The 23,602-nt window shown below is 42.0% G+C and overlaps 1 protein-coding gene across 1 annotated transcript in view; it reads right to left on the bottom strand.

The window, feature by feature from the left end:
* Positions 1 to 560: 560 nt before the first annotated feature.
* The window catches only part of LOC138211224 (GDNF family receptor alpha-4-like), a 67,074-nt gene continuing 44,032 nt past the window's right edge, over positions 561 to 23,602 (bottom strand). Inside the window, exons 7-8 of the mRNA XM_069170961.1 lie at positions 17,282 to 17,421; positions 561 to 2,899 (exon numbers count right to left, since the gene is read on the bottom strand). Of these exons, the coding sequence (XP_069027062.1) occupies positions 2,684 to 2,899; positions 17,282 to 17,421 (356 nt within the window). The 3' untranslated portion in view covers positions 561 to 2,683. The remainder of the gene's footprint in view (positions 2,900 to 17,281; positions 17,422 to 23,602) is intronic.

Here is a 23,602-nt window from a genome sequence, read left to right as displayed (position 1 = left end):
TACATCTCTTTTCTGGTATTCTCTGATATATTCCTTGTCTTTGTACCTGCTCCTGATACTTCCTTTCCTGTTCTCTGCTTTATCTTTCCATTTCTTCTTTCCACTTCTTTTATGCTTCCTCTCATCGCCCCCCGCCTATTTCATTCTCCCTTTTTCTCCTCTCTTCCCCCTTGCTTTCCTTTCTTCCCCCACTCAATCTACTTTACTTATTCCTTTCTCTTCTGTCCCTTGTTTCCTATTCTCCTCACTTTCCTGCTTCCCTGTATTTCCTTTGCCTCTTTTTCTCTACTTTGCCTTCCCTTCCTTATCTCCCCTCCCCACTACCTCCTCTGTCTCTTTGCCCTCCACCATCACTGGCAAATGGAAGTTAATTTTACTCATTCTCCAGAAATAGGAAAGGAATAGGGAAAAAAAAAAAATAGTGTCAGCAATAGATTTATAAGACACAGAAAATTGAGAGCTGGCGACTCTCTGCTATGTTTGTGCTCCAGGGTCCTTTCTGTTCTTGCTATAGTACACTATTTCTATTCCCCCCCCCCCCCCCCCCCCCCCCCCCCCCAAACCTCAACGCACATTCACACACACAGACACTCCTCCCGCAGGAACCTGTCAGATGATAAAGATATGTTGTCAGGGACTGATTATCAGCCTCAGAACTAAAAGGAAGTAAAACATCAAACGTACAAAGACCACACAGGGACTTGGCCTTATTTTTTGTCTTAATTTCTCCCCCATACATTTCTTATTCTCCCACTCTCTTCATTTTATCTGTGTCGGTGTCAGAAGTAATGTGTGATTTTTTGCCTGCCGGGGAGCTATTTGATTTGTTCTGCCGATTTAGACTTCATATTGTTTCTGGTGTGAAGCTTTTATTAGGACAGCTTTATTCATATCAGTGCCTGTGGCAGCTCGGGTCCTGCTCCTGAGTCACCGTGGAGAGAGCTAGGGACCGGGATAGAGCAATAAAGCAAGAAAAAGCTACATCGGCTCAAAATGTGGCAAGCAGTTTATGTGTAAATGTGTGTGCGTGGATGGTTGTGCAGGATGTGCTGATGTGGGTGGGAACATTGAAGTGCAAGACTCAAATTATAACAAAAAGCTTTGCCCAGTTTTCTTTGCAATCTCTGCCTGATCCCTGCAATTGTGTGCACAAACACTTCACATACTTGGCAATTGATGTTCATCAAACAATAAGAGACAAGCATGTAATTTATCATTCACCATGGCTGTAGAGTAGGCAGAAAGACGAGGATTGCTCTATTCATCACTGTGGTGAAATTTGACTCATGCGTTGTATGTTAACCTCCCTTCCATTTAGTTGCTGTTAGGATGACCGATGGACATGTAGGCTATTTCACAACTAATAAGACAAATCATGGTCCATCAATAAATTAAAAAATAAATATAAAATCAAAAAACAACAAGTTCTGACATCAGCTGTGGGGTATTTCTGTATGTGTGTGGTATCCACATTGAAGCACAGGAACACCCAGTTTACACCACTAATATAATTACTTCATATAGTTTCCTGAGTCATCATCTACTTTAACAACTTTTCGGTTTTTGCTCTCGAGTTTTTGAAATTACCACCAACAAAATGAAGGAGTTTTAGAGAGTAGATGTGAATGTGTGTGGCTGTTCATGGCAGATAGTTAACAGAGTTAGCAGATTCGCTGGATGTTCATTTATTTTACTGTTTCCTTCGATTAAAAGTAGCCACGGGTACATTTCGGAGGTTATAAATAACAATATGCATCATTAATGCTCGTCCATTCAGTGATGTACTTGTATAATTACTTGAGTTTGTTAACATGCAAAACTCTGCACGTTTTGTTTCTCCAATGTGTTCAATTTCAGTTTAAATTTCTAATGACAGCTAGTTAAAAAGTCAATATATAGTATTTAATTAACCCCTTTAAAGAAGTAGCCATGGTAACAATAGTAATGGGATTTGTAAAAAGCAACAGGAAATTGTTTTGTCATAACTTGCAACGCTTTGAAATCTCAACATCATTAACCCTAAGTTTAGTCTTATAGGCACATTTGTACATGAACGTGTAGCTGATATTAGCTATTTTTTTTTAACATGGAATCAACTGTATACAGCAATGAAACCAGATATGAGCGCTGTAAGCTATATAACTCCTTTTTTACAGAGTTGCATAACATTTTATCTTAATGTTTTCTTATGTTTGCGTTTGACTGCTAGCCACAGTGGCAGCCATTTTTGGACACATTTGTTGACACCGACATACTTCTTTTTGCCTACTAGGAGAAATCATAGCAGTCTGGAATTCAGATCTCCCACTCATAATTACTGAGGCAAATGTAAGCCGGCTGCTTACAGTTAGTGTCTGTTCAATATGACATAAAAGGCCACTTAAACTAGCATGTTTTTTCTGGACCAATGACAGGAAAAGCTATATTATGCTCATTGGTTGTTAAGTGCTCCTGTGCTCCCAGGACAACAACACCCCACTGCAGCTCCAGTCAGACCATACTGAACAAGGGGCTATTTTCAAGAAAGAAGCAAGGACAGAAGACATGAATAAGGGGATGCTACTGACAAAAGGTGAAGTCCATTTCTTCACTGTTTCTTATAATTTTTCAGCAATCAGTCCAGGATTGTTGGCAGGTCCATTACATGTGAGTGTGTGCATGTGTCTTCTCTGTATCCTCCATTCTACCCCCAGCTAAAGGTAGCAGATAGGAGTGCAAGGAGCAGTAGTATGGGTTTAGTAGGGCCGGTGGTGAGAGATGCAGCTCCACCAGTCCCAGAAGAGCCAAGGTTGGAGACGGTGGCCCTCTCTGAGTAGAGCGGGATGACATCAAACTGGTCGCCTTCATCACCATTCTCCTCCTCTTTCTGGGTCAGTTCTTCCTCTTCCTCGCTCTCTACCTGTCAGGGAAAAGATAGTATGAATGAAAGTTGGAATCTCTTTCTTTTTTTTGGAAGGAATCTCTTAATTTACATATTTTAAAATTGTACAGTCCTGAAAAACATTGTTGCGTGTCCATGTTTGATACAGGAGAGCAGATTTCATCATCACTTAGGCCTGGAACACACTGCCTGTGTGGCATGTGCGTCACATGTTTCTGTGTGGCATCATTTCATTTCGCCTTCCATGTTAACGGATTAGAGCTGCCGCGCTGCCTGCTGGAATGTGTGTCTCACCTGCGTCTCACGCCTCGCTTGTGCGGTGTGTCATTTATAAAATAGAAAATGACACCTATTTTTCATGCCAGCCGTTCATGGTTCCCAGCTAAAATATACAGGGAAACAATCTGTGATCACATTTGTACTGCACAATCATAGCAAAAAAAAAAACAGTGTAGGCTCTGAATATATCATGGCGATACTTTATCAGGTGTGGGGCGAGTTTTCTTCGCTGCTCTCTCTCTCCCTCCCTCTCTGTTTTGCTTCTCTTTCTCTGCGTGAGTGCCTGTGTGTCCTGCTATGAACCAGGGTAAACAAAAAACACTTGCCTGCTTTTTGGTTAGAACTCATCACTTGTCGGACCTCAAAAATACTATACAGATGACCATTGTCAAAGAGAAACTAATTGATTCAATGGTGGGACCTGCAGCCGCAGCAACACAGCTGACAGGCTGGTAACATGCAGTAACATGCAGCCGGTGTGGATACACACACACAACCAAGCCACAGCGGAGCAGTACGTGAGAGGGTAACACACATGCTAGGCAGGCAGTGTGATCCAGGCCTTACAGCGATGTCATGTAATGAACCCCTTTTTTCCAACCCTAATTATGCTCTTCCCCTAATTTTAACCATACTGTAGCAGGCGACCGTTCTGACAAGAAGAATGACTTCATCAGTGCTGCACCATTTAATGGGCTTCGCTATTGGTTAATCCCCTTGAGGCTTCGCCTTAGCACAGTGAGACAGATCTTTTGTATATCACCGACTAATCATGACATAGCCCTGCTTTGCAATGCAGGCAGCTATAAAGCCCCGGAAATCCTGTTGTCCGTCTCCCTTTTCCCCTAGCAACCCTGGAGATAGGTTAAGTTCAGTCACTCTGCAATATTGAAGATCTCGTCTGCAGCACCCACACTTTGTCTCCACCGGCCCACAAGAGACTTGCTTCTTCTCCCTCGATTGGAGCCACAAGCCCGAGGCCGATTTCTGTGGTGCTTGTGTCCCACTTCCTCAGGAGGAGCTGTGGCCAGGTGATCAGCACCAGCTTTCCCCCGCATGTTTCAGGAGCTTTGTTAGTAATACCACATAGTCGATGTACCATTCTAGGCTCTGCACAGGCACTTCTGGCTGAAGGAAACCGAGTGAACCCAGCTGATAAAGATGCCCCCCTCCCTTAATTCACTCTTCTGCAAGGACATTGCGCTAATGATTCACAGGCTGTAGATGGCATTGGAGAAACTGGCTCCCCATCTTTGCTCTCAACAGCCACCTCCTCAGCAGTAGCAGCAGCACCAACAGTTCCTACACCACCAGTGTGATAATGACTCCTGTGGCAGAGTACCGGCCGCAACGGAATCTCCTTCTTTCAGCCTCGCCGGCGTTGCGATACCAAGCTCTGTTAGCCCTGTCCAAGCTCCCATCTCAGGCAAGTGAAATATTAAGGTCAATGGTTGTCAATAAAGAGCATCATGCTGATATGTACATCCTCTCAATAGAGCTGCATTCCTGCTCCAATGCTCAACACTAACACACAGCTACATAGGTTAGCTGCGCTGCTCAAACCACACATTTTGTCATTCCTTATGAGCGTAAGGCTGTAGCCACATAGCTGAGCTATCAGCTAATGATGTATTTATGCAACATTGGAATAATAAAGTGGCAACATGCTCTGCTGCTAGCCCAAGCCGGGCACCTGGTCTCTCGCAGCACCACCCCGACATCACTGTGGCCCATTCTATGTCTCTGGCACAGTAAGGCAGGGATCCCCTGTGCTGAAATGTGGTGGACACACAAATACCGAAGAAAGAAGCCACTACTCTCACAAGATATGATTATTAGCCACCACAATGGTTACAGGGCTACTTCCTTGCAATCATCAATGTCAGTGACGTTGCGCACAACATTCTGTCCTGCAGGTCCACAACATAGTAAGGGAATTGTGGTCATCCCATGACCTTCCTGGAGCTTGAGGTTCTGTATCTGCCCACAGCCTTGGATCAGGCAGAAAGGACCATTTGGGCATGTCTGTTTCCGGGATGGTGCTCATGGTTTGGCAGTTGAGAAAGAGAAACTGACCAAACTTGGCCTGTTGTCGTCTGTGGTCTCCATGACACAGCACACTCAGGCTCCCGTACCTGTTAGATCATACATTTGTTGATAGGTGTGAGGACAGAGGCGTTGAACCACGTGGCGTCTACCCTAGAGGTGTTTGCAGTGGTGATTATGGCCATGAAGGCTAGGGTCAATTGACAGTCAGGAGCCACCCTTTGGTGGAGTATTTTGGCTGTGGTCAGACAGTCTGGAGGTCTCAACTACCCAGAGCCAACAGAAGACAATCCTCCCAAGATTGACCATCCATAGCTGCCATCCGGCTCTGTCCCTGATTCAGAAACAGACCTGTTGGTAGCTGCAACGGCCACTGCCAGGCAGCATATTCCCCCTGTTTCACCTCCGCCTATGGCTGCGTTGTTGTCTTGCATTAGTCCCTTCAAACGTCCATGGTGAGGTATGTATCAGTCCACTCCAACTAGGTGGCTGTCAAATGTTTTCCTGGAGCTCACCTGGCTGACATCGATGGGAAACTGTTGACTGTCATTAAAAAATATCCCACTGTGAGTACCATTGTTGCTCATGCTGGTGATGTTTCTGCTCAAGTAGGAACTGAATCATTAAAGGAAAAAAATGCAACTTCATTGCACAAACATTGCCGGTCCTGAAACGCAGCATTGTTTTCTCTTTTCCTATACTTTATCTCTGCCGGCATGGTTTGGAGACCAGCCTCCTCTTCCCCCCTAGACTCCTTGCTGTGAAACTTTAACAGTTTACATACGTTCAAAACTTTGATTTGCTCTGATTGTTCACACCCAAGTAAACAACATGCTTTACACAAACATTAAAAATAGCCTCCAAAGGTGTTGCAATCATGTATCTCCTGCTGTTATTCTTATTGTTCTGAGTAACAGGGTCCAATGCTGCAAACGCAGACACACTGTTAATGTTAGTAATCTATTCGCTGTCAACATTACTGCCTCATCTCATGCTTCCTTGACCAGTCCTGTTACATCTCCATCCTCAAACTCAGTAGTCTTTGGGCTGTTAAATGTTAGATCGCTGGCAAACAACTCATTTTGTTTTGCAAAAATTGTATAACATCTAAGCATCTGGATGTATTCATGCTCACTGACACATGGTATAGTCCAAGGAACCGTTGCACTAAATGAAGCAGGCCCTTCTGGTAATTGGTAGGTAATGTTAATTACTTTAATTAGCTCAGAATTTCAGGTCATGGAGGTGGGCTGGCTGTGATTCATATAATAAATTTAAAATGTTCCCCTTACCCACATGGACATGTTTTTTTCTCATTGGAAAGTCTTGGTTTTATGATAAATGGCAAGGCCCCACTACTTAATCTGCAGACCACAAAAATCAAACTGAATTCTCTGAGCTTTTAGCTTTTATTATGCCTTGGTTTAACAGTTTAGATTTGAGGGGTTTTTAACATACATGTATTCTGCCCTCTTGGTTCCCCTTTTGCTATGGATTTGAACAACATTCTTTCAGTTTCAGACCCATTTCTAAATATCATTTTTCATTGAAGGTTTCAGAGAAGATTGCTCAGACTTGAGTTGACCTCTTTTATGAATAAACATTATATTTTAGAAAGATTTTAGTTAGGTTTCCATGAACAATCATGGCACTGAAAGAGCTCTCCATCAAAGTGACAAATTACCTTTTATTTACAGCTGATGCTAGGAATTGTACGATTTTAATTCTCCTCAATTTGAGCTCTGCATTTTATACTGTAGATCACATTATCCTGCTTGAAAAGTGGGTAGGCATCAGGGACACTGCTCTGGAGTGGTTTAGATCATATTCATGAGACAGGACTTTCTTTGTAGTGATGGATATTGCCATGTCTGCTGTGGCCCCTCTGACCTGTGGTATTCCCCAAGACCCCATCCTTGGCCCACTGCTTTTCATTATAAATATTTTTGATCATTTTCATCATCTTTCCTCAGCCTCTAGTGGAAAATGAAATCCTGAGTGTCCTAAAACCTTTCCCAACGAAAAGAAACAGAATCAAAACTAATCTTATTCAGTCCCTCAAAGTCAATTTCTGTTTTGGAACAACATCCTGGGTCCCTCACACCAACCATCAAACCTGCAGCCAAAAACTTCTGTGTCATATTTGACAGTGACCTTTCATTTGATAAATATATTTCAAATGTAGTTAAATCATGTTTTGCCAGCTGAGGAACATTTTAAAAAATCGTGTCTTTCCTCTCCCAGTCAATTTTGAAAAGGGTCATCGGTACTTTCAATCCATCTCGTTTACATTATTGTAACTCACTGTATGCGGGGTTAAGCCATAGAGCAGGGGTGTCCAAACTGCGGCCTGCGGGCCAACTGCAGCCTGTGGTCCATTTTTAATTGGCCTGCAGCAAATTCTAAAAATATAATGGAATATGGCCCACACATGAAATTTGCACTTGACTGTATTGTACTTCTTACTTGATTTCTACTCAATTGCATGTGGTGAGAGCACAGACGCCATAGACGCAGCTGTAACATTTTTGGCGGGGAGTTAACTTTTGCATTACGGAGGAGCTGCTTGATCTTAGGAGTCTAAAGGGCACAACAATGGGTAAGGACATTTTTGAAGCTGTGTCAGATGCAATTGATGAAATGGAACTTAAATGGGATAAGATGTGTGGAGTTACAACGGACGGGGCTCCAGCGATGACAGACGAGCACAAAGGAACGGCCTCAATGGTGCACCAAGGCGGGAGAGTGGAGGCGAGGCTGTTAACATGCATGTGTGAAGCTTCGGCTCTCTGAGACACAACTACGCAACTTCAATGCTGCGCACTTCCCCACGTTGTCCGAAATCAAATGTGCTTTTCCAAAGACCAACCTTTCTGCTAAAAGGGGGAAATATGTGTCTGTGATCACATCTCTTATGACAGAATTCAGCCAGCGCTTCTGAGACTTTTCTGTCATTGAGAAAGAAATCAAGCTGTTCTCAACTCCCTTATGAGTTAAAAAATATATTACACAGTATTCATGTGTTGAAAAGCCCAATTACTTAATAAATTCAGCCAATTAAAGTTGATAACATTTTCTAACAAACGTTAGTTGATGTGTTAACAACCCCAATAACGTATTTGCATAACTAACTTAAATATACCCATCCCCTTGTTCTATTTTTATGAAAACCCGTTAATGTAAAGTTGTGATGTAGGCTGTTTTTTTATTTAAGCATATTCAATTATCAAGCATAATTTACCTACATTTGATTGATTGTGTTAACTTTCATAGTGACCCAGCCTTTTCGTATATTTTTCTGTATTTGGCCCTCAGTGAAAAAAAGTTTGGATACCCGTGCCATAGAATGATCTCCCGGCTTCAGCTGAATGCAGCTGCTCGGCTTCTAACTAACACCAGAAGACAATATCCCATCAGCCCTGTTTTAGCTGCTCTTCACTGGTTATCAGTAAGTTTTTGAATTGATTTTAAAATGTGTACTTTATGGTTTGGCTCCCAGCTTCATTTTTAGATTTGTTGCTACTATACGAGCCTGAGCAAAGCCTCAGATTCTCAGGAAGGGTTCTGCTGGCTGTCCGTTAGTCCTGGCTCAAGACTACTAGTGACCAGGCATTTGCAGTCAGGGCCCCTCAGTTTTGGAACTGCGTCCCCGAGAATCTGAGGCTTGCAAGTTCAGTGACATTTTTTAATTAATTATCAAACCTTATCTTTTAAAAAAAAAAGAAGTTTTTGAATATTTTGAGTATGCTCTTTAATCGATCAAGGTCAAAGTGACCTGGGGCAGTACATACTTGACAGGTTGTGTTGTATCTAGTAAACTCAAATTTTGAAATACTCTATGTATTCTGTGGTCTTCCTGTTTGGGATGGAGGCTAGAGGGTTGGGGAAGTTAGGGATGTGATTTCATATGCACAAAGGCTTTGCCCTGCTCTGTACATGTCACGGTGGTGTGCTCTGTTCACACACAACAGGAGCAGTCTTAGAACTTTTTGATTGGCCCTTGTATAGTGCAACTAAGGTTGATTAAAATAGCAGCATATTTTTTTGATTTATATGTCCATGAAATGGACGGCTGAAAGATACAGCTGAAACACTTTCTATGTCAATAAACCATTAGACAGGAGACTGCTGTTAATTCCTATTTCACACTGTGCAATGGGAAACCATGACCACAACCATATCCTTAACCATGTGTTTAATTATACAACAACCATGGTGAAAATCCCCTTACCTTAAAAGTATAGCCACATGAACACTGAACACATTTCCCTAATCTCAACCCTTTCCTTCACGGTGGCACCCTAAGAGACATGGCTGTATACGTAAAATGCAACCTGCTGCCATTTTTTCAAAGGAGCTTGGCACATTTAATGAAGAAGCTGCCGGCTTTATTTGTGTTGCATCAAACTTGGCAGAGTTGCAATTGAGAATGTTTTTTTTTTTAACAAATTCAATCACATCAGTGCGACTGACTTATTGCTAAAGGTTGTTTTTTGCTTTCTAATTTATTTTGAATTAGGCTTTGATTAGGTGGAGTTAATAATTTTTGCATAGTTTTTTTAGACCTCACTCTTGCCTTGTGGATAAGGAGACTTACTGTATTTCAAAATAGTTTCAAGTGTCTCTTATCCATAGTGCCCAGTGGTTAATTTTTACCTCACACTTATAAAGATGTGACTGACTGTGAAGGTTAAAGAAATAGCCTGGGGGTTAGGGGGCTGGATCATTCACATCATGGCTAACCAGTGCATCTCCATTCTCTACTAGAATGTTGAGATCAAATCATAATCAAGAATGAGAAGGCTTATTAAAAGGTGTTAATGCTTAGACCCATTATCACGCAACATTGTGGAGATAATGTATCTAGATACAATGCACATAATAACACCATGTCGAAATAGGGTTGTACATTATATTCAAAAGACATTATAAGTAAAAAAAAAAAAAAAAAAAAAAATTCATTATGTATTATTATGCATTATGCATTTCAATGCATCTTAATTTGTGTTCAATAAATAAAGAAATAAATGTTCTGTTAGTGTGGATAACTGTCAAAAAAGTGAAAAAAATGAACAGGCTATTGGCTTTCAAAATGGCATTAAAATTCCACATCACTACACATTTGATTGCATCCTCTGTGGAAATGTAACATTTAAAACAAAGAGCAGTCATTTGTGCTTTTAAATTTGAACTTTTTTTTTTTTTTTTTTTTTTTTTTTAGCTGCAGGAGCCGATACTCAGCTTTTTGAAGTGAAACCTTTCAAATTCTGGCAAAATCACTTTAGCTAAACAAGCAAAAGCTCCTCAGAGAAACAAAACAAGCAGCTGAGTGACAGTTGGGTGAAGAGATGTGGAGCAGGTATGGATTGTGGTAGGGTAGAGTGAAGGCTTGAGGATGTGTCATGGAATGAACTGAGAAAAGAAAGACAAGAGTGAATAAGTCAAAAAATACAAAGAAGGGTAGAGGAATTGAAGAAAAGAAAGGAAGGAAGTAAGAAGGGGATTTGGGGGAAGAAGGAGAAAGAGGGGGTAGACATATGGGCATGAATAAATTCATACTAATGAAGCCTGACTGATGCACTGCTTTCAACTAGCACCTCATCTAATCCGCTCACTAGGAGAGAGACACAGACAGACACAGAGAGGATGAGAGAGTGAGCAAGTGGGGGCGGGCAACCGAGCAAGAGAGAGAGCTGGAATCCCCTCTTGTCTGCTGGCCCAGATTATCTCTATCAGTGAGGCATGCTGTAAACCAAGGAGCCACAGCCATGGCAGATTGTGGTCTGGCCAGGGTTACAATAGCCAGGACCACGATTGGATTGGACCACATTTAACAGTCTGTCAGGAGCAGCCAGGAGCTGTGACGCTCAAAATATATGTACCCTCACCACATTTCAGTGTTTCACTGTGTATGCATTACTGTCTGCACATTACTGGGCTGGCACATTTAGACATGATCCAACAGGACTGAAATCAAAACACTTCAGGGCCAAGACTTGTCTGTGTGCCACAGACTTTGCGAACCTTGATCGGTTGGAGAGATAAATTAAATGGACACAGTCAGGACAGTTTGAACTTTTGTTTACTTGTAGTTTAGTTCTGATCCTGATCCCCTCACTGCCCCGATGAACAACAATCAGCAGGAAAGTGTATTGATTAGGTATTGAAGGAGCACTTGACTTTTAGCATCTTGATTATGTAGGTATTGTGGTTTGTGTTGCACCAGCTATTTGTAAAGTTTGTTCAGATAATGCTTCCTCGGTTCAAAATTACTTCTAGCTAGTTTTAACCAAATGCCTTTGTTGGCAATTAGTGGGGCTTTAGATAGTCAGTATTTCATCTTCTCCTGGCAGGTGATCAAAATTCAGTATCTGGACACTGGTGTAACCACTGCTGAGTCTCGTGCTTTAGTTTTTTTAAAGCTCCTTAAAGAATGTATTGGATGGTGATCTTTTTTTTTTTTTTTTTTTTTTTTTTTTACAAAAATACGGTGTTCCCTTGGATTCAGACCTGGGGAAGTCCCCTAAAGTGCTCCGAATGCACTGCTACTTTCATTAAAACAGTTTGAGATGGATTTGTCTTAGTGACATCATGCATTATCATTCTGGATCTTGCCATTGGAAGATGGAAAACTGTGTCCACAAAGGGATGCCCATGGTCAGCAACAAAGCTCTGATAGGCTGTTGCACAACAAACAATGACTAATTGATTTCAAGTGGGCCAGCGTGTGACAAATGACCTTCCCCACCATTACACCACCAGCAAACATCCGACCAGGCTATGATTTTCCAATCTTTAGAAGGCTGCATAAGCTCAACAAAACTCTCCCTTCCATTATTGTTTTTTTAATGTTTTTTCACCATTCCAAGAACACTCGAGTGTTGTGGTAAAAATCTAGGAGATTAGCAATTTTTTGAAATTCTCAAACCAGCCGATTTGCCAACACTCATGCCAGAGTCAAAGTCACTCGAACCTAACTTTTTCCTAATCTTTGATTTGAACATTAATTGAAGCTCCTGAATTGTAGCAGTGTGATTTCATACCTTGCGCTGCTGCCTCCGGATTGAGTGACTGGCAAATTGCAAGAATAAAACAGCAGTCATAAAAGTATTCCTAATAAAGTCCTCTTTGGTAGCAGACATGATTTGTGTGTCAGCCATAGGAGGACGATGGTGGGAATGGTTTGAAGTACAGTGCCAGGAGGGGAAGTAATTAGCACAGGTGCTTGGTGTTTTACTGATTATTCTCTCTCGCTCTTCCCGCATATGTAAACATTAGTGTGCTTGGACAGATGGTTCACACACACACACACACACACACACACACACACACACACACACACACACACACACACACACACACGGTCTCCTGGAGACGCCAGCAGAAAGCAAGAGGACTGGCCATGGGTGGTCATTCCTTTCTAGCGTGTGCTTGACAGCCAGGTGGACGCAGAGCACATGCATTTGTGTGTTGTATTTAGCGTGTGACTCGAGAAAAAGTGCCTATTCATGTCTTTAAGTGCTATAGGGAGCCCACGGTGATAGCAGTGGTCGTGCTATACTGGTGCCCAACAGCTCCTGAGTACAACATGGACATGGTCCCTCAAGAACAAGCCCAGCCTTTTTAATTTGGGGCGAGATACTGGGAGAGGTCGGGCCATGTAGCCAGAGCATGCCGAGGTGAACAGGCTGTTCCTGGATGCAAACCAAGGCCTGATAAAAAGACAGACCTGGAACGACCTGGAATAGATAAGACTCACAGTCAGCCACAGCTCACCCTTTGACAGCCAATTCAATGTCAGGTAAAGCACTCCATGAAATGACAGTGCAAGGTGATCTGCAATTATTCCTTGATATGTCTGCAGGTAGGAAGCTTTGCCGCCACCTCAGGCTCCTAGAGTTGCTAGTGTTGGAACACTTAATGGAGGGACTGCCTGACAGCATATAGGCTTCGGTCTGGTATCACCATCCCACAATGCTGTAGTTGGAAAAAACTCCCCTTTAACAGTAAGACACCTCAGACAGAACCATGCTCTTATGAGCATGTCTGAACCTAGGTTGGCGGCCATCTACCTTGACCTCAATTGTTGTGATGACACTCTAAGCTTTGAGCATATAAAAAAAATGGATGGTTCCCTGCTGCGCCTGACACAACACAGTCTGATGCACATTTTTCACTGGTTAGAGACAGGCTGTATAAAGTCAAGTCGAGACACCCAGACATGTCAGGCAAAAACCCAATTGCTGGTGCTGAAAAGCCATTGGGAATACCCAATTTAACACCATAGCTGGTCACATGGAAAATGATAAAACACTAAACCAGATAATGACCCGTTTCTATTGGCCTGGCATTCATAGCGATGCGCGCCATTGATGTGCGTTACTGCCTGGAATGCTATGTGGTGATCCAGAGGGCCTTTGTGCCCAATACTTTTAATGGAAGTCCCATTGGAGTACATTAGCATTAGCAGGCCAATTCACCAGAGTACATATGGACATTATTTTGTGTTACTTCTGGTGGATTATACAACGGCATATCCAGACGCAGAGCTGTTGCGCATCATCTCTGCAGACAGTGTGTTGCAGCTTTGTTTCAAGAGATTCTGACTGACTAGGGCACCTTATTCATATCACATGCACTTAAGGGTTACAGTGTATCACCCTCAGACCTACAGCATCGTTAAGTGTCTGAAAAAGGCTTTGAAGTCCATGAACTGCATATTTATGTACAATTGGGATAATTGGTGGGACCCTATGTTGTTTGCAGCACAAATGGTTTTCTCCCTGAACTGTTTTTCAAGTCTTAGCCAAAGTAAAAATTAAATACAATCCTGGACCTAAGAGCAAAACTCCACATGCTGGGCCACTTAACCCATTGGAATTTCCTCCAGGCCCAGGACAACAGTTGTACAACAGAGAGGCAAGGCTGAGACAATTTACATCAGGAGAGAAAATAAATGCATTATTTCCTTCTTCCAGCTCTAAACTACTCACCAAGGGGCAAGGACCCCTTGCAGTCACATGGCGAGTAGAGAATGTTGATTATGAAGCGAACAGGGGCAGAGCTACACAAATTTACCACCTCAACCCTTTGAAAGAATGGAGAGAGGCTGAGCCTGTTTCCCCCAAATCCAGTCTCGCTTCCTCTGCGACAACCACCTCGGCATCTTCTCTGAGTCGTAAGCATGGCTGTGGACTCTCACAACTTAAAATAATTCCATCCTGGATCAAGACATGTATTTCTGTGAGGTGGGGTTATTTTAATATTACCCATCTTGGTCAATGATTCTAATCCAGCCCCTAGTGCAGGGGCCTCTAAAACATTGCTTGGGAGCTACCAGTAGCTCATTACCCATTTCTTAATACCTCACTAAAGGTTTGAACAATATGTACATATATATGATAAAACAAAGTCAGTTGGTAAATCTGTTTAAATTTAAAGCCAAACAACTTCACAAAAATCCTGCCCCCTTGTGACACAAAGCGCCAATGCCACCTAGTTTTGCCTGTGGAAAGGTTAAATCCCCACACTACTAGAGTTTTTACAGCTTTTAAGCAATAAATTAACAGAATTAATTCACAATTAAATATAATTATGAAGTTATCAGTCTTCTTGATATAAATGTAATAAAAAAGGTTGATGTCCTCTCTTCTCTGCACATTGAAATACACTTCTTCACGCTGAAAGCTTCCATCCCATTCCCCCTGAGAACATTTTACCTCACTAAACTGACGAGAATATGTGATGTTCCAGAACACTATGAGTAAAGTAAAAATGAGATGTTATAAAAAATTTAGAGAAAGAAAATATCTAGAGCGTTTATCTGCAAATTAAAAAAATCCTCTTATTCTTAGCCATACCTCATCTGCAAAACATTCACCCCTTAAAACCAAACACATCAAGGAGATCATTTTGTGACATTGGTATATTGTTCAAAATGATCCATCCCTAAAATAAACTTTTAAAAACTAACTTCAGGTAACTTTTAAAAGAGGAACAAACATACTAGACAGGGTGGTTAGAGCTTATCAGCAATTTGAATTCCAAACAGCAAACTCACAATTGAACTTCTTCAAGGAAATTTTAATTAGAGAGCCTGCATAAAGTTCACCTAAGTTCACCAAGGTTCACCAAAAACCTCAAGTCCTTTAACTACCCTATCAATGGAAAGATCATTAATATTAAGTGATTTATTACCTGCAGAACAAAAATGTTCTTATCTGTTCAAGTGTCCATGTGGCAAAGCTTATGCAGGTGAGACATGCTGCTCCCTTAAACAGTGCATCACTGAAAACAGCAGTGCCATCAAAAAGAATGATGTGACCAGTTCTGTTGGAAGACTTTTCAATGAAAGCAACATTACATGTCAACTCTATTCCTTCATAGACTATAGAAAAGATTAAGAACAGCCAAAGAAGCAGTGATGTTCACTTTCTCATTTGGGATTTTTTTTATCTCGAGAGTTCATCTCCGGAGGGCATGAATGAGGACTTTTCAATTAAGGAGTTTTTATAGTTGTTTGCACTCCATATGTGTAATCTTGTAATGTTTTTATTATGATGTCAGTTGTGTATGATGTAATGACTGACGTAATGCTTACAATGTTGCTTACATTTGTCTGATGATCATTTATAGTTATTTATTGTACTTTTTTGTGCATCTACAATTAATGTTTTAAGTTTGCATCTTGATGCCTTCATATGGCATTTTATAATAAGTTTGTCTTCAAGTGGAGCATTTTATTTCTGTTTTTAAAGAAATAAGGCCTAAAAAGTCCTGCAACATAATGGTCCTGGTCCATAAAAACGTGGTACACCCATTGGTACACTTCTTCAGTCTGTGGATCAAATATGGTGTCAGCCATTGTCCCTTACTCTGCCAGTGTTGAGTAACAATTGACATGACCATATAATCAACCCACATCTGCCGCTCCATTGGCTGTCATGTTTGTTTGTGTGTGTGTGTGTGTGTGTGTGTGTGTGTGTGTGTGTGTGTGTGTGTGTGTGTGTGTGTGTGTGTGTGTGTGTGTGTGTGTGTGTGTGTGTATGTACTGTATATGATTGGTTGTCCTTCACCCTTTTTTTTAAACCTTTTTGGTATTTTTCATTTGTTTCAAACCCACCCTATTTAAGTGTTTATTGAAATGTGTTTCATGCTGACCCTGGTGAACGCCACAAGCTGAAATCTGAAATACGTTGGTCTGGTAACATCTAGAAGTTGTTTCACATACTGCAAGTGTCGCTGGAGTTTTGACCTCTGCTATTGCCAATGTACAACTTGATGCTAACACTGTGGCCGAAAGTGTTTGCGCCTTATCCACACCGACATCAGGTGGCTGAGCAGGGGTAAGATCCAACAGCCCTTTCTTTCCCTGCTGAGTCCAGAAGGGAGGATATAACCCTTTTGACTGATGGTGAGTGGCTACCTAATCTTGTGTTCCTGACAGATGAAACTGAGAAACTGAATCAGAAACTGAAGGGAAGTGATGTGAAATGTGGAAAGACAGAAAATAAGGACAAGTACGTAATAAACATTGTTTTGTTTTCAATGGCACATGTGAGTAGTGTGAGCTTCATCAATTGAAAACGTAAAGACATGCATACAAAGAAAAAGCATGCACATGCTGTTGAATATAAGCTGTTTTGATACGAAATGTGTGTGAAGAATATTAATATGTTATTGTTCACATCAAAGAAGCTTTTTCATTTGGTTTGGGTGGAGTTCAGCTATGTGAATAAATGTTACTAAACATGAGTAGCTCTTGGACACTTTAATTTTGTCAAAATGGCTCTCAGAGGAAAAAAGGCTTGAGACCCCTGCGGTCGCATATATCAGTAATGTTTCACACATTTCACAGTAATAATCAGCTGAAATTAGCCCCCTTCCAGTTTTTCAGGAAACTCACTGCTAGTCCTGTAATTTGCAGTTGCTGTTTATAATAAAACAACCATGATAAACAAACAACACAGCATGACAGTGCCAAACCAAAGACTATAGAAAAGGCCTGGGGATGAAAGTCTGAAAAGTAATTTTAAATGTCAAGGCAGTGAATGTAATGAGCTCAAGCATACTCACAATGTTGTTGTGTTCAGGCAGGTGATTGCTGCTCAGGAGCTCATCTTCCTGAAGCAGGATCTGGGATGGTCTCGGAGGGGGCGGCTGGGTGATGTCTACAGGCAGCAAGCTGGGGCTCCCCATCCAACTGATAGCGTTACCTGCATGGAGACATAGGCACATAACTCCCTGTGTGTGTGCATTCAGCTGATCTGCAACACTGCATCTGAGTGCGTGTGAGCATATCTATTTGGCAGCTTATTGTTAGAGCCTCGGCAGCTTGATAAATCATTGAGGTTTTTGGGAAGTGCATTGACGCATCATCAAGGCTTTAGTGTTTGGACATATACGTTCAGTGTGTATTGACAGCCTTATTGACAACTGCTGTGATTGAGTGACAACTGGAGGGCATTACCCTCCGGCTCCTTTTTCATACTGCTCCAGCCCTGCTGAAGCCTCATGCTGCACATCCAGACTGTAAGATTTTTCTGAATGCTTAGGGTGTAGAATGTAGCTGACATATACAGACATACAGTTCATGCTGTGAGCATAACCGCAGAAGGCAGCCAAGACAGATTCAGCAGAAATTGTGTCAAAGTCACTTTTTCATTTATGCTCTTTGAGTTGCTCCCTGCTGTATCTTTGATGGTGACACATTAATGCTGTTTTAAATAATGTATCTGGGGGTAAAAATTATGAAAACACGCTTTATCTTAAAAAAAAAAACCATATAGCAATATGTGGTAGAGCTTTTAAAAATGTGACAGTATTCAAACAATCCCGCTAATCAAAATAATCAAGTGCTTCAATTTTTTTTTTTTTAAGTATCTGAAACAGCATGCTGAGCTTCATAGGACAGTAAGATGCATTAAACCATAGGAAATTCTTAAAAAAATAATAATTTAGGCTATATTTTATTAGAAAAATTGTTTGCACTAAGTAGCTTAAGCTATATCCTAAATGTGCATGTAGAGAGGCTCTGAGGAATCCCTTAAACCCTATTTTCCACTACACAAATTGCTATTGCAGCAAAAATGAAGAAAAACAGGATAGTCTGACATTTTGGAAAATGGGATTATTTGCTTAATTTTTACAAACAATTACAAACTTCATAAATTAATCTTTAAAGATTAATTTATGAAGTTTGTAATTGTTTAATTCATAAATTAATCTTAATCTAATTGTGTAATTGTTTCCTACGGAGCAGAAAGCTAAAAAAGAAGTATATATTTTTTTAAATAATTGATTAATAATATCTGTAATTTTTTAACATGCCCAAAAGGGTATTTAATTAAGCTTTTACAACTGACATATAAATTGCACATTTTGATAGTAACTTTCAAATTACAAACATTGTTTTCTCTACTTTTTAGTGTTTACTGTATTTGCAAGGCACTGTAGACCCTTGCTTTAAATTGTTATGCTAACCTCTGCTAACAACAGACAGATTTATAACTCTTACTAACTATGGGTATTTACCACCCCATAAGTTAACTTGTACAGTCATGGATGAATTTGTTGGTATCTTAATAGCTTATTGAAAAAAGGCTTCATTCATCCTAAAAAATAATTACTTAAATTACATTTTCTAATGTATACCTTGCATGTCTTTGGCATGAAGCAAAAAAAAAAAAAAGTGACAAAAGATACAGTTTTCCTTTTTCTACAAAGATAATTTTAAAATGGCCTCGACATATTTGTTGGTAGCGCCCGAACAAAAATTGGGTTATACTGATAGTTCAAACTAACTCTTCTTTCATCAGTATTACACGTCTTCAATCTTGTAATCAGTCGTTCAGTGTTACTAAATTTCCCCACCGTGGGATTAATAAAGTCTAAGTCTATAAGTCTAAGTCTTCAATCTGCTGTTTGTTTCGTTTCTCTGGACCATGTTCAGTGTCATACACAAAATGATACCAGAGAATTATGGATAAGCATTTTAAGGTAAAGGCTATAAGATATTTCCAAGCATGTTGTTTGTTTGCTTGTTTTTACGACTACAGTTGCAAAGATTATTAACAAGTTTAAAGTCCATGGGACTGTCAAACTGCCCGGGGATACGACTGCAAGAGTTGTTGTTAGGATGTCCAAATTACTCATTAAAAACCCTGCAGTTGATCCAAAAATGCTGCAGCAACAGTACTGATGGGATTTAGCAAGCGAGATCATATTTCTCCTGTTTTAGCTTATCTTCCTTGGCTTCCTGTTAAATCAAGAGTAGAATTCAAAATTCTCCTGCGGACTTACAAAGCACTTCATGGACAGGTTCCATCTCATCTCAGAGATCTTATAGAACCACATCATCCTGACAGAGCACTTTGCTCTCAGACCGCTGGCCTGCTTGTGGTTCCCAGAGTTTCCAAAAGTACGATGGGAGGCAGAGCCTTCAGTTCTCAGGCTCCTCTCCTGTGGAACCAGCTCCCAGTTTCTGTTCGAGGGGCAGAAACCCTCTCTCGCTTTAAGGTTAGACTCAAAATTATCCTTTTTGATAAAGCTTATAGTTAGGGCTGGCTCGGGTAGACCTGAACCATCCTGCAGTTATGCTGTTATAGGCCGAAGCTGCTGGGGGACTTCGTTATGCACTGAACTTCTTTCCTCTCACTCTTTCACTCTCTATACACTCATATCTCACCATTACAACTCATTAACTTCATGTTTTTTATCTCCAATAGTTTTTGCTTATTGTCTGTTGAGTCTCCATTCAGTTCCCTTGCTCACGTAGTTTCTGTTCTTTCTTTTGCAGATGTCCCGCTATGGAGCTGCATGTCTCTGCTCTGTGATTGTCGGCCCCACCAACAGTTCATGTTTTGGATCTCTGTGCTGTCCTTTTCTCTCTGCTCTCCCTCACCCCAACTGGTCGAGGCAGATGGCCGCCCATCTCTGAGCCTGGTTTTGTCAGAGGTTTCTTCCTGTTAAGAGGGAGTTTTTCCTTCCCTCTGTTGGAGGTTTCTCTTCCTTAAAGAGGAGTTTTGCCCTTTTAGCTTATGTGGTAATTGTTGAATTGTTGGGTTTCTCTGTATAATGTTGTAAAGTTCTGCTCTAAGGACTTTAATGTGTTAAGTGCTATGAAATAACCTGTGTGGTGATTTGGTGCTATATAAATAAAATTGTATTGAATTGAATTGAAGAGAAAAAACGACCCCAGATTGAACAGAAGGCTGGTGGTAATAGTAAAATAGTAAAGAAAGAACCAAGGAAAAATTCCAAGAAGGGGTGTGTCATATTGTTAACGATAATGCCAGTATAATTTATAATACAAAAGAACACAAATTCAGATCATGATAATGGCAATAATCCAACCATAATGACATCATACTGATACGCAGCATAACTGTAGGACATATAGATAGATAGATAGATAGATAGATAGATAGATAGATAGATAGATAGATAGATAGATAGATAGATAGATAGATAGATAGATAGATAGATAGATAGATAGATAGATAGACAGACAGACAGACAGACAGACAGACAGACAGACAGATAGACAGATAGACAGATAGATAGATAGATAGATAGATAGATAGATAGATACTTTATTAATCCCCAAGGGGAAATTCTTTCGCTACAGCAGCATTTATAGATACAGGAAAGAAATAAAATAACAGTAAAAAATATTAAATATAAAAATGCACAGTATATACAATAAAAAATAGAATAAAATAAAATAAAATATAATTAAATTAAAACTAACTAAACAATAGTGCAAAGTTTTTTGTTTTTTTATATATATATATTTAAACAACCAAGAAAAACAGACAACAGACAACGGTGTTATTGTTGTGTGATGGATTTTGTCAGAGGTGAGTTATTGTACAGTCTTATTGCAGTGGGCAGGAATGATCTCCTGTATCTGTCCTTGTGACAGCGGAGCTGGAGGAGTCTTTTGGAGAAAGTGCTCCGCTGTCCCTGCAGCAGGTCGTGGAGAGGGTGGTCAGGATTATCCAATATGGATAATAGTTTCCTCAACGTCCTCCTCTCCACCACCTTTTCCAGGCTGTCCAGTTTGCAGCCAATGATGGAGCCGGCCTTCTTAACCAGTTTGTTAAGTCTGTTGGTGTCGCCAGCTCCAATGCCATTCCCCCAGCAGACCACAGCGAAGTACAATGTACTGGCCACAACAGACTGGTAGAACATCTCCAACATCTTGCTGCACACATTGAAGAATCGGAGTTTCCTCAAGAAAAAGAGTCGACTCATCCCCTTCTTGTAGACAGCGTTGATGTTGGTCTTCCACTTCAGTCTGTTGTCGATGGAGACACCCAGGTACTTGTACTCCTCAACCATGTCCACCTCCTCTCCCAGAACTCTCAGCGGTTGTGGAGCTGTCGTCTTCCCCCTGAAGTCGACCACCATCTCTCTGGTCTTGGCCACGTTCAGGAGCAGGTGATTTCTATCTGCTGTTACGTGTTGTGTTTCTTCCTGCCCACTCCACAAAGTCCTCCACTACTGCCCTGTACTCCTCCTCCCGTCCATCCCTTATACATCCAACCACTGCAGAGTCATCAGAGAACTTCTGCAGATGGCAGGACTCCGAGTTGTACTGGAAGTCAGTGGTGTATAAGGTGAACAGGAAGGGAGACAGAACAGTTCCCTGTGGGGCTCCAGTACCACTGACCACCGTATCAGACAGCACACTGCCCAGAAGGACAAACTGTGGTCTGCCTGTCAGGTAGTCAGTGATCCAGGAGACAGTGGACGTGTCCACCCCCACCACCCACAGCTTCTCACTCAGCAGCAGTAGTTGGATGCACTGGAGAAATCAAAGAAAGTGATTCTCACGGAGCCACCGGTTCCATCCAGGTGCGACTGAGCTTGTTGCAGCAGGTAGATGATGGCATCGTCAACTCCCATATGAGGCTGGTACGCAAATTGTAGAGGGTCCAGTGAAGATTTCACCAGCGGCCTGAGGTGGGCCAAGACCAGCCTCTCCAGCACCTTCATCACATGAGATGTGAGGGCAACCGGTCGATAGTCGTTGAGGCCAGATGGAGTCGTCTTCTTGGGGACTGGAACCAGGCACGACGTCTTCCACAGCACCGGGACATCCTCCTGCTTCAGGCTCAGGTTGAAGAGGTGTTGCAGGACCTCAGCCTGCTGGACGGCGCAGGTCTTCAGGACCCCGGGGCTGATGCCGTCAGGTCCTGCAGCCTTGCGCTGGTGGAGTCTCTCCAGCTGTCTCCTAACCTGGCCAGTCGTCACAGAGAGAGCGAGAGAGAGAGAGAGAGAGAGAGAGTGGGGGGTGGGGGTCGTGGCGACGATGGTGGAAGAGCCCTTTGGAGTTGAGGGCTCTGTGTCCATGCAGCTCACCAGGTGGGACAGAGGGGGGAGGGGAGAGGGGGGAAGGCAGCAGGGGTGTTTGGGAGGTGTGAGGTGTGGAGGAGACAGATGAGGGCGGTGAACTAAACCTGTTGAAGAAACAGTTTAGCTCATTGGCCCTCTCCAGGGAGTCCCCTGGTTGTCTCTCTCTCCCCTTGAACCCAGTAATCTCCTTCATACCGGTCCACACCTCCCTTACATTGTCCTGCTGGAGTTTGGCCTCCAGCTTCCTCCTGTAGGAGTCCTTGCACTCTCTCAGCTTCTCCTTCAGGTTGTGCTGAACTCTCCTGAGCTCTTCCCTGTCCCCAGACCTGAAGGCTGCTTTCTTCTGATTAAGAAGCACCTTCAGGTCACTGGTGATTGTTGTTGGGGAAGCAGTGTACAGTCCTGGATGGTACGGTGGTGTGTTCACAGAATTTGATGTATTCTGTGATACAATCCGTCATGCTGTTGATGTCCTCCCCATGTGGTCCACACAGCACATCCCAGTCCGTGGACTCAAAGCAGTCCTGCAGGGTGTCTTTAGCCTCCTGTGTCCACCTCCTCACAGTCCTGGTGGTTACAGGCTGCCTCTGCACCAGAGGAACATACTTGGGAGTCAGCAGGACCAGGTTGTGATCCAACCTACCAAGGGCTGGAAGGGCAGCAGCACTGTATGCATCCATGGCATTAGCATACAGTAGGTCCAGGGTTTTATTGTTCCGGGTGGGGCAGTTAACATACTGGTGCAAAGTTGGCAGTACTTTATCCAGACTGGTGTGGTTAAAGTCTCCAGTAACTGCCAAAAATGCACCAGGATGCTTAGTCTGAAGTTTGGACACAGTGGAGTGGATGGTGTCCACTGCTGCCTCTGCGTCAGCTGATGGTGGAACGTAAACAGCAATAACAATGGCGGACGAGAACTCCCTCGGCAAATAATACGGGCGCATCCCCACGGCTAGAAGTTCAATGTCCGGGCTACAGAAACGTTCCTTCACACACACACATGGTCGGGATTGCACCACCTCTCGTTCACATAGA

Source organism: Embiotoca jacksoni, unplaced genomic scaffold (assembly GCF_022577435.1).
Source record: "Embiotoca jacksoni isolate LCO1_2020_lvr unplaced genomic scaffold, fEmbJac1.0.p SCAF_5, whole genome shotgun sequence".
NCBI lineage: Eukaryota > Metazoa > Chordata > Actinopteri > Embiotocidae > Embiotoca > Embiotoca jacksoni.
Note: the sequence above shows the minus strand (reverse complement) of the source record. Positions and strands in the feature narration are given on the sequence as shown.